A 12,351-nucleotide genomic window follows, 5' to 3' on the forward strand; every position below is an offset into this window, starting at 1 on the left:
TTTTTTTTATTTACGCTGAATGATGAGTCTGTCACACAAATTGCATTCTCAACTACACATACATACATATTCCAGTGTCTTACAATGGAGAGCATGCAGTGTACTGAAGGATCAAACTGCTGTTAATAAGATCACAGTGAAACACATGTTCTGTTATGATCAATGACTGATGCAACAGCTGCACTCATACAGCTGCTTCAAAGTTATTCATACACTTACCAATGCCTCTCAAACAGTTCAGTGGTAAGGCTCACAGTTTCTAGAATGTCTCTCAAACAGTTCAATGATACGACTCACAGTTTCTAGAATGTCTCTCAAACAGTTCAGTGATAAGGCTCACAGTTTTTAGAATGTCTCTCAAACAGTTCAGTGATGAGGTTCACAGTTTCTAGAATGTCTCTCAAACAGTTCAGTGGTAAGGCTCAGTTTCTAGAATGTCTCTCAAACAGTTCAATGATGCGACTCACAGTTTCTAGAATGTCTCTCAAACAGTTCAATGATACGACTCACAGTTTCTAGAATGTCTGTCAAACAGTTCAATGATACGACTCACAGTTTCTAGAATGTCTCTCAAACAGTTCAGTGATAAGGGTCACAGCTTTTAGAATGTCTCTCAAACAGTTCAGTGATGAGGCTCACAGTTTCTCGAAAGCCTCTCAAACAGTTCAATGATAAGGCTCACAGCTTCTAGAATGTCTCTCAAACAGTTCAATGATAAGGCTCACAGCTTTTAGAATGTCTCTCAACCAGTTCAATGATAAGGCTCACAGCTTCTAGAATGCCTCTAAAACAGTTCAGTGATAAGGTTCGCAGGTTTTAGAATGCCTCTCAAACAGTTCAGTGATAAGGCTCACAGCTTCTAGAATGCCTCTCAAACAGTTCAGTGATAAGGTTCGCAGGTTTTAGAATGCCTCTCAAACAGTTCAATGACAAGGCTCACAGCTTCTCGAATGTCTCTCAAACTGTTCAGCGATAAGGCTCCAGCTTCTAGAATGCCTCTCAAACAGTTCCACGACATGGTAATCTGGCTTCAAAGAACTGAAACAAAATGATTCTGATTCTATACTTGTCCACTCATTCATATGAAACATTGAGACCAAATTACAAAACATTCATCCACATAGCTGGTGAGATAGCATTTAATGTCCATGAACAAATGAGTGTCAAAACATATCACTTAAAGGCACCATTGCAAACTCTTTCCATAATAGTCTGGTCTATTATATATATATATATATATATATATATATATATATATATATATATATATATGTATGTATGTATGTATGTATGTATGTGTGTGTGTGTGTGTGTGTGTGTGTGTGTGTGTATAGAGAGAGAGAGAGATAAATATAGATATATAGATATACATATATATTCATTCACAGTGTCATCTGTGTTGTGTGATTATTTCAGATACTTTTTCTTACCAGACACACATATCAGGGCATGTGCACTCAATGAGCTTCCTATTAATACAATAAAAGACTTCTAATCCTTACAGCTTGACTAAATTGATAACTGAAGGTTCGAGGTGAATACCTTCCAAACAGTTAACATGTGCCATATATGGCATGTAAATTGCTCTGTACATCCAAAAGTATCACACGTGATGTTCTGGGAGTTTTTTGAAATGGCCTCCATCACAGGTTGCGTAAAAGGATATACGTAAAGAGCGCTATAACGGAGGTAACTCTAAGGCGTTTGCTTCAAATAAAGATCTTCCGGTAGAGGGTATGGCAGTCGATTTAATACAACGTTGAATCATTTAATTTCAAACTGTAATCTTAATACGTAAGTGTTTATTTCTGAAAAGTGTGGCGTGACAGTGTACCTCTAATGTTCGGGACTAATGTTGTTCAAATTGAGAGAATCAACTGACAAATACTCTGATTATACACAAAACATTGAAAAAGCATGCTCAATGTATGCATATACATGTTTACTGGATATATATTTAGTAACTGATGAACTTACTGTTATCACAGAACACATATCTGCTTTTCCCTGTAAATGTTTAAACAATTACAATATACACTGTCAGTGAAATAAGGAACCCTTCCATCAAACAATTTATCAATTTCACTGCAGCGCTGGGGTGAAAAGTGTTTTCAACAGCTGTGATGCAGTGCGCTCATACCGCATGGGAAGAGATTAGGTTCGGGCGACCCGTAAAACCACAGCAAGTTATGCGTGCAAGGATTATCGCTTCGGTCGAGGTTGGAGAACAAAGATGTTTCTAGTGATACTTGCATCTTGGCTCTGCTGTAATAGAGAGACACTAGTTCCATACTTGGCTCCAGATTTGCAAACCTCGTTTCAAAGAAAGCATAGCTGTAGAAATACTAATTGCATTGTTAAAAATGCTCAGATGCAACAGCTTGATACTGAAATGTTTTAATACATGACATGTTATTGTGTCTGTGGGTTAGAACAAACAGCCTTCATTTTTCTGTTGGGATCAGACAGAAACCGGCGCAGTCAGATTGTCAGTTTCAGGTTCTGCTTTGTACTTTGACGAACGACGGTTTCTAGACAGTAGTTTACTATCTCAGTATTTGTTGATTGGATCGGACGCAAATGCAGACACCATGTACATGTATTTACAAAACCCAACATAATAATAATCAGGGAAGCTGTACAGCACAACAATCCACACAATTAAGTATACTCAAGGCGCTTAAAAGAAGGCAAGAAAAGAGATGACATATGGATTCACTTTGGTATGCGGCAAGATTAGAGAATGTATCGTTTGAGTAGTTTGTACATAGTAGGGGGAAGAACTCTTGCGTGTACTCGCGGTAATGAAGCCACCGTCCCGTCAGCACAGACATTCCCGCCCCACTCCGACTACAGTGACGTCCAAGGCCCACAATACCCTGTAATATTTCGTAATGCAAACCGAGAATAATTCGCCCTTTAGTTTGAGAAGACACGTCCACCATCTTCACGCAGCACTTCCCATCCCATGCCTCCAGTGTCGCCCGCTTTCCTCTTCATTCGTCACCACTCGCCCATTTCCGTAACCTCCTACTCGTTCTTGTTCCGGAATAACACGCGTTGGTCACGAATGTCCTCTTCACACCGCCACTACCGGTGTTACCGTCCTTTGTCAGTGGATTTTGTGCAATGTAATTGCGTTTGTTGTCATTTTATACTTTTTATGTCACAGTTATGGTTGAAACATCGCCAACGTGACTATAAACGCATTCACTTTGTACACCTAAGTCAATCCATCTCACTGGCCTCCTGTAGGTCCTATATATTGTGTTTGCAAGTTATATTCTGTCATTCACTTGATGAAAGGACAGCAGGTAGTAAATCCATATCATACGTTGCTATCAAAAATACAGTTATGCGTGTTGTTGTTACTCTTTTCAGACATGTAGAGATTTCGTCAGCCTCACAACTCTTCTTTATCTTTATCTCTTCATTTATATGTGCACACGTATGCATCTCAGCACGTTTAGTGTGTGTGTGTGTGTGTGTGTGTGTGTGTGTGCTACTTTTAATTGTTATTCTAATATGATAATAGCGTAACGAAACCCAGTGTTTCGTACATACTTTCATACTTTGCTATCAGTGTGTGTTGCATATCGGCATGTGACACTATAACAAAATGCATTGCCTCGTCTTCTCTTAAAATGTACTGTAACTACATAACAGATCTTAATAATGATGATAATACTAATAATAACAATTCAATCATATGGCGCCTAGTATGTATCTGACTATTTGCTCACTTGACGCTGTAACCAGAATCTGATCATCATTACCCCGGATAACCCAAGGTGTCTGTTAAGTGCTAGAAGGTTATAGTCACCTGACGTTATCCAACCGGGTACCCAGTTTCTGCTGGGTGAACAGAGGCAATTTTGAACATACACTTGCGAGCATAACATGTACTTCGTTATGCGGCAGGACTGAAGTTCTTTCAGGAATCAAACTACTTGACACGGTCACCCATCAAAGGTCGCTCCGAGTTCGACGCCCCTTAACTTCAAAGGATTCGTGACCTTAGCTCTATGCACAGGACTACAAACTACCACAAAAGTTAAAATTATTACCCACTGATCAGAAATAGTAGAGAACACAAACTCCACAAGCACTCTGCAAAGTACCAATAATGTCTACCTTTCAAATAAATTATCACTCGTCGTCCCACACGTACCCGACATGTTAAGAGTCTTTTGAGAGACTCTGAGTCACGCTAAGTACTAAATGAACCAAAATCCTTAATGTTCACCCACTGATCTGATGTATGAACTTTCTAAATAGACATTATGTTTGGGTCAAGAAAGCCCTTGAAATTATAGGTGCTCAGTCAAGGGTATCATTTCGCCATCTGTTTCTAATGATCTCAGTGATTCATGACGTGGTCGGGGTGCTAACGACGAAGTTTTACTACCAAATACAAGTTATATTACCCATTGACCCCTTACCAATCATTTACGCTAGTATGAAATATATGACAGACCTAACTCTGATCATACGCGGTTTAAAGGGTATTCAAGTCCGTGTCCTACAACCACGTACGGCAGTTATGCTTGCTACACATTCTAGAAAACACAGGAAACAATGGCTAGATTTACACAATTAATAAATACATGAAAATACAAAGTCTTTGTTTATTTCAACACCTAGGTAAACGTGTACTACTCGGACAGCCAAATTATACGTAGATTCAAACGTTGTTCATGTGGCCGCCGTATGAAAGGTTTATTTATTTATTTATTTTGTTTGGTTTTTTGGGGGTTTTTTTTGCCGAAGTAAATTTATGGAATACCGTTCATTCGTGTGGTGTATACGTATTAACCAATCAAAGTCAATGCTTGTGCATCAAAATCATACACGGTGAAGCCCGTTTATTACGGAAATGCCTGATTTCCAAACACACAGTTATCTATCTATGCAATTATTACAAATACGTAATATTAATCTTGAAATTTGACTCGTGGCACACTATAATTAGTTGAACCCGTGATGACGTCATATACAGCTGAGATTGATGAACTGGATCTCTTCAACTTCATCGCTGATATTTTCCACTCTTTTTGACCGAACTGAAAGTAACAAATATGATTGAGTATGCCCGGTACTAACACGAAACCCAAGTCATGCAAGTCCCCCGCAATCTCTACAACGGTTGTGAAATGCTCCGCAAGTCGGATTTTACGCCACTTCTAGCAATGGTCAAGTAATATCACGGCGGAGGACAACAGATATGGGTTTTATACATCAAACCGTAACTTCCACAGATCAGCCTACCTTTTCATCTAACACTAACCATGACTGGTCTAAAGAATGCTTTCAGCGACCATGTCGTTTTTGTTAAATTTGCTGTTGCGCCTGTTTACTTTCACAAGGAGATTTACAAATCCCCTGTGCTAATTGCATGAAGAGTGAGTGAGTGAGTTTAGTTTTACGCCGCACTCAGCAATATTCCAGCCATATGGCGGTGGTCTGTAAAATAATCGATTCTACCCCGTGACCTTCACGGGTCAATTGCATGAAGAACATGTAGAGACCATTCTTGCCAAGGATACTGACCGGTATGATTTGCCTGTTTGTGTCATTCACATGGCATTGACACGAAAGGAATCAACTGGGACCACCAAGTTATGCTTTGTAAAATTTGCTTTTCATATGTTTAAGTTTACCTCACAATAAGTAATTCTTTGATGAGAGTATTTTAAGACCTTACCTCAGTTTCCTATTTTCAATACAGGGCTGGTTACACGTTCAGGGGGCCAGCAACATTTTTGAGTTATCAACCCGGTGGACTTCCTAGTACGTTTAGGAGTTTCATAGACTGTTAACAACCATACGTTTTGTCGTCTTTCCAGTTAACCGTGGCGCATTAACACGTAAGGATGATCTGTGATGTTACCCTGGTAACTACTCATACATAGTAATTATAGATAAAAGATGAGGTTTGAATTTGTCTATCGCTGAAACATTGCTAAAAGCGACGTTGAACTAAAACTCACTCACTCACCCCTAAACTTACACGCGGATTCTACAATGGCATAAACGTCTATTAACTGCGTTGCTTTGGGCGTAAATATTGGCAGGCAGGCGATTAACGTTAAACGTTAAACTCGTCCATTCCATCACCTTTCCATCTTACATTGTTTTTGAATGAGCTGATCCGCCGGAAGTCGCAGTTCTTCCACCTGGGTTGAGACATCCCGTTTTTCAGAATCACGTTCATCCCTGACAACGGGGTGATCACGCTTGGCGTCACGTCGCCGTGGTTGACGGCGGAACGTTCTGCTGAGGACGTTGACAATCTGGAAAAAAAGAATCGCTGTTATCTAAAGATAGAATATGCATTTACTATAATATAGGTCGCCCTTAGCGACAACAAAGACGGTTTTGTTACACTGTTTAAAGACTAGGTGACAAGTGGGGTGATATTATTTATACAGGAAGTTTGTAACTTTGTAGAATTAGAAAATGCTTCTTTGTGGGGCAGGACTGAAGCCCTAGAAACTCTCAGGAGTGAAGTTGCCAAAGACGGTGTCACCATCGAAGGTCCCTCCGAGCTTGAGGACGCTCAACTTCAGTTGATTCATGATCGGAAATCTAGGCACAGGACCACACGTCACCACAAAGTTACAGCTATTACCTACTGATTAGAAAGGGCACAAAATCCCCAAATACTCTGCAAAGTACCAATAATATCCACCTTCCAAGCATTTATTACTCATCGCCCTACACTTACGCTACAGTAAAATTTTAAATTTACTGTGAAACGTTCTGTGTGGCGCAGAGCAGTTCAGTAGATCATTGTGGATTTCACCCCAAAATGCAGTCAGTCCTGAAATGAGTGACTAGGCTTAGTTTTGCGCAGTACCCCATGCTTGTCGGAAGAGGCGACTAACGGGATCGAGTATTCAGGCTCGCTGACTTGGTTCATGCATATTATCGGTTCCCAATTGCGCAGATCGATGCTCATCATCATGTTGTTAATGATCACTGGATTGTCTGATCCAGGCTCGATATGACGGATGCCATATAGCTGGAAAATTATTGAGTGCGGCGTAAAACTAAACTCATTCATTCCCATTAAAGCAAGGCTGTTTGAAAAAAAAATGTGCAGAAACGTGGACTTTCTCAAAGCCTTGCAGACGACCCTAGTGTGACAAAACTTGTGTGCTGTGCCGTTGTCCTTCCCATAGTGCACCTCGACAGTCAGTGACATGTGGTTACATCACCAGCGGATACAGCTGACGAAGGGTTCAAGGGCTACGTCACGACTTACTGGGTTGAAAGTGACCATGGTCGTCAGATACGTATAGTCTTGTAAGATGTCTAACGACATCTTGTATCAAAATTCCACGTATCAAAATATTTGGTCTTGTCTCCAGCTCATGGGTATCTAGACTGACCCAACACCTGTTGTTTTATGGGATTGTCACGCTTGACTGGTTCATTTACGTACGGTTCCAGATAAATCCCTGTGCTTCAAATACTCATTAATACCCGGAAATTGGGCAACATATGATGCTTATCTCCTAACTGCACATCAACTTTGGAAAGAGTTCCGCTGGTATCCCCATCTTTTTGCTCCAGGGAATCTTGTTGGATACTCCGACACTGAAATAAGTTCACTGATTGATTTTTCTATACCTGTTCTAGTTTATTGAATGTATATTATGAGAGAGGTATACACGTCAGTGTGTAATTTTGGTTTCTGATGGGGGTTGGTGTTACAGGCGGAACTCACCCCAACTTTAGTCATTGTTGTTTATATATTTGTCTGTCAGCAAAACATGCTTGCCATAAAAGGCGACTATGATTGTCGTAAGAGGCGACTAACAGCATCCGATCAGCCTCGCTGACTTGGTTGATACGTCATCGGTTCAGATTTGCGCAGATCGATGCTCATGATGTTGATATCTGGATTGTCTGGTCCAGACTCGATTATTTACAGACCACCGCCATATGGCTGGAATATTGCTGAGTGCGAAGTAAAACTAAACTCTTAGTTTCTACCTTGTTTGTTATTAGTTAGGACAACTTTACCGATCTGCCGAACTCCCGGAGACGGTCTCGGCCAGGAGGTCTTTGGTTTGTTACTGCGCCCTCGCTGTGAGCCGCACGCCGGACGTCACGTAATCTGCCACCTGGAACACGGAAACAGAATTACGCTTTTTTTTTCTAGATTTGGTCTTATGTTTTGTGAAAGGTTTACTGCCATGTGTGATTGGTTGTGTAAAGGTATACTGTCTAATGATTGGGTTGAGTGAAGGTTTTACTGTCAAGTAATTTGTTGAATGAAGTGTTTACTGCCTACTGATTGGATATGTGAAAAGGTTTACTGTCTAGTGATTGGTTGGGTAAACATTTTTTTCAATTTACTTTTTGGGTTTTTTGTAGGGCTTACTACTTGTGACTGGTTGTGCGAAGGTTCTTACAATTTAGTTAATGGGTTGTGTCAAGCTTACTGTAAAGCGATAGGGTTGTGTGAAGGGTTTACTTCCTCCTGTAGGTATGTAAAAGGTTAACTGCCCAGTGATTGGTTCAAGTCAAGGGTCTACTGGCTAGTGATTGGGTTATATGTAGGGTCTACTGACTTGATTGTTGAGTGAATGGTTTACTGCCTACTGACAGGTCGTGTGAAGGCTTTACTGCCGAGAGATTGGGTTGAGTGATGACTTTACTGATTGGGTGCAGTGAATGGTTCACTTGCCTAGTGATTGGTTGGATCTACATATTCAGTATCATCTACGGTTCCTTAGAAGAGCTAATTGTCACCAATTACCTCAAAGGTTACAGTCAAGTGTTCTGACGGTACGAGGGTATGGGGCTAGACATATGGCCTGGACATATTGAGACCTATCACAACTTCTGCGATGTGTCTACTACAGACCTTCACGTTGGGTGACGTCACTGGTGAAGTGCACGGCCCTGTCTCGATCGGCTGCTGACTGCTCACGCACGGCGGCCACTGTTGGTTCAGACGCAGTTACCTCCCCAAGATCTGTTCCTGATGGTCTTGTGGATTCGAAAAGTGGATCACTTTTTCTTGATTTGAAAGCCTTCATCTGGGGGAACTGAGGCCCGTCAACGTCTGTGATTATGATGAGAAAGGTTATTTTGCTAATAATTTCACAATATATACTCATGGAAAAATTTAAGGGAACGCATGTTTCTTTGGACAATTCAATATTTCTGTTTACTAACTTCAGCGTCGTGTATTGTCGTTTTCGTGAAGAGCAGTTCACTCAAACTCACCATAATGCTTTCCATGCATGTGCACTACATGCTCTTAAAGTTACATGCACTTAGATTTACACGTGACGTGTATGTGCTCTGTCAAACACAACGGTTAAAAACATTGTTAACATGGCGAGACAGTACTTAACTTTGGCACAGAAATGGGAGGCAACTGGCATGGTTAATGGTGGAAGCTCATTAGGACAGGTTGCAACAACTTTTCACAAATCTGTTAGCATGATATCCAGACTCTGGAATCTCTATAGAGCGACTGGTGACGTCAAAATGAGGCGTGGTCGGGGACGGAAAAAGAAAACCACCCCACGGGATGACCGGACCCTACTCCTTATTGCTCTGCGAGACAGGTTCAAATCCTCCTCCAAAATCAATACGGAATTCAGGCGAAGAACAAACGTCAGAATTTGTTCACGTACAGTGCGTAATCGTCTTAAATCTAAAAAGCCGCAGTCCATTGGCTAGAATCAACATGACTGAGCAACACAAGCGCTTGAGACTGCAGTGGGCACGGAACCGTGGAGGAAGAACCGTACCTCAATGGAGAAACACCATGTTTAGTGATGAGAGCAGGTACACACTTGACCACAATGACGGTCGAATTCGAGTTTGGAGACGCGTTGGGGAACGTCACAGTGCCTGCACCATTAAACAGCATGATCATTTTGGAGGGGCTCTGTTATGGTGTGGGGCGGGTTTCCCTTTAACCACGAAACAGATCTTGTGCGTCTTGATGGCAGGATAACAGGTGTACGATATCGTGATGAGATCTTGAACTCGACTGTGATCCCTTTTGCGCGTACAGCAGGTCGAATGTTCGAGTTCCAGCATGACAATGCCCGCCCTCACATCGCTCATGTTTGTCGGGACAGACTGAGGGCTGCAGGTGTCCAGGTGTTGCAATGGCCGGGTAAAAGTCCTGATCTTAACCCCATCGAACATCTTTGGGATGTTCTTGGCCGCAATGTTCGGGACAGACCTGTTCAACCCCACAATTTGGATGAACTTTTCGTGGCTCTCCAGGAAGAATGGCATAGAATTCCCATTGGTACCATCCGTACACTCATTCGCAGCATGCCACGACGATGCCAAGCAGTTCTCCAGAGACATGGAGGACACACTCGATATTGATTTTCATCACTTGACATAAGCCTTTTCATCTGTATGAACGTTTCTCTTACTGTTTCAAAGATTAAAAGTCACGGCTATTTCATTCGTTCCCTTAAATTTTTCCATGAGTATATAATCTACTAATTCCGAAATATATAATCTGTCTTCAAGGGAGGTTTTCAATCTCTTTCTTCTGCAATATGTATTTTGTCTATATTTATACTGAGAGAGGTATTTAATCTCCATTTCCTACAACAAATATTCTGTCTATATCCATACTGGGAGAGGTATTAATCTCCAATTCCTACAACAGATATTCTGTCTATATTTATACTGAGAGAGGTATTAATCTCCATTTCCTACAACATATATTCTGTCTATATCCATACTCGGAGAGGTATTAATCTCCAATTCCTACAACAGATGTTCTGTCTATATCCATACTGGGAGAGGTATTAATCTCCATTTCCTACAACAGATATTCTGTCTATATTTATACTGAGGTAGATTTTCATCTTCTTTCTTCCCCATTAAACAGTCTATCTATATATATAGAAATTGCGCTGTCTCTCCTACAGCTACATATTATTATGCCGTATCTTCCGTGGTTACAACATCGTGCTGTTGCTCCCAGATTTACAAATTATGTTATAGCTCCAGTATTTGCAAACTTGCTCTGTCTCTACGTTTCTCCGTCACCCAGATTCCCTCTCCAGTCTCCTTTGTAGGCCCGGGTTTATATTTAATCCTCGGCAACCTCAGCTTGCATTGCGATCAGCAATATTTCAACCGGGAGGTTTGTAGATAATAAGAGTTTCGTGCAGCTACAGTCTAAGTAAACTTAGTCTCAGTATTATTCGTTACCCTCCCCTACTAAGCCTAACAACCCTAGTAGGTGGTCTCGTCAGGTAACCTTTGAGACTGACAAATCAGAACACAGCTTACCAAATCGCGAAAGTGGACATTCGCACATACAGTCCCATTTGAACTTTTTCCTCGAAAAGGTTTGTACCAGAACTATTTCGAATGTTCTTTTTCATACGATCACTCCAAGGTGATGCACCTGGAGCACACTACAACACTGTCAACAGTCGCCGAAAATAGCGTTTTTGTCAATATTCAAGGATGTCAGAAACATTGGCTAATGGTAACTATGTCATCAGAAAGCCCTAAGCGTATTTAATGCAGGTCAAATATGCGGATTTTCATTTGCTGGAAATTTTGTAAGTCCCGCCAAATTCTAAACAGTAATCGTTGCCTGATTGATTAAATCCGTACGGCCGTCTCGCGTTTGATTGGACCGTCATAGGTCGCTCAAAGGTTACCTAACGCGACCTCCTAGGCTCCAACTTGGGTTGGTTAGACGGAATAGAGGAGTGTAAAGGATAGCACTGAGACTAAGTTTACTCGGACTGTTGTTGCACGAAACTCGTTTATCTACAAACCACCATCATATGGCTGACATATTGCTGATCGCGGCGTTAAAAAAACAAACTGACACAATCTCCCTCCATTCCCAAATATTGTTTCTCTCGACAGACACATTCCCTCTTCTGCCACACACATCCTCCTTGACTTACCCTCTGTCCATTTTGATAGAAACAAACAATTCTTGTTACATCGAAAAGGAGCCCCAGTGAGAATGGATGTCTCGAACCTGGGAACCTGGTTCATTTAGGACCCTAGCATTGCCGAATATTGGCAAGAAGGGATAAATGGTTCTGGGGCTCAGACTAAAATCCTCCCTCTGAGGAAACGTCCCTCCGTACCTTCATCCGTCCCTTCTGCATCCTCCATGTCTGTTATCTGCAAGCTGCTTTCTCCTTTCCAATCCTGATCCCTCTCTGAGTCCACAGAGGCGTAGTCCCTGTCCTGCTCATACCCTGTGTAATACAGCGTGCTTGTCGGTGCCGAGACATTGAATGCCTCCTTGCTCCTATGAACCGATGCCCCGACATGAAATGTGGCGCCATCTTGTGGTAAATGGTGGTCACGTGGCAT

General features: G+C 41.5%; 1 protein-coding gene across 1 annotated transcript; it reads right to left on the bottom strand.

The window, feature by feature from the left end:
- Nucleotides 1-4,989: 4,989 nt before the first annotated feature.
- LOC137286754 (uncharacterized) lies at nucleotides 4,990-12,351 on the bottom strand. Its single transcript, XM_067818734.1, has 5 exons — nucleotides 12,108-12,351; nucleotides 8,879-9,079; nucleotides 8,032-8,132; nucleotides 6,131-6,293; nucleotides 4,990-5,063 (listed from the first exon to the last, which is right to left on the bottom strand). The coding sequence occupies exons 1-5, from the start codon at nucleotides 12,349-12,351 to the stop codon at nucleotides 4,990-4,992; spliced, it is 783 nt and encodes a 260-aa protein (XP_067674835.1).

This window comes from Haliotis asinina, chromosome 6 (assembly GCF_037392515.1).
Source record: "Haliotis asinina isolate JCU_RB_2024 chromosome 6, JCU_Hal_asi_v2, whole genome shotgun sequence".
In the NCBI taxonomy this organism is placed as follows: Eukaryota; Metazoa; Mollusca; class Gastropoda; order Lepetellida; family Haliotidae; genus Haliotis; species Haliotis asinina.

Excerpts from the sequence above, each read along its gene's own strand:
- LOC137286754 (XM_067818734.1), bottom strand. The coding sequence starts at position 12,351 with ATGCCACGTGACCACCATTTACCACAAGATGGCGCCACATTTCATGTC. Across the intron at positions 9,080-12,107 it reads GGATGAAGGTACGGAGGGAC|ACGTTGACGGGCCTCAGTTC; the intron begins GTTTCCTCAGAG and ends TCATAATCACAG. Across the intron at positions 5,064-6,130 it reads TCAGCTCATTCAAAAACAAT|TTCGGTCAAAAAGAGTGGAA; the intron begins GTAAGATGGAAA and ends TGTTACTTTCAG.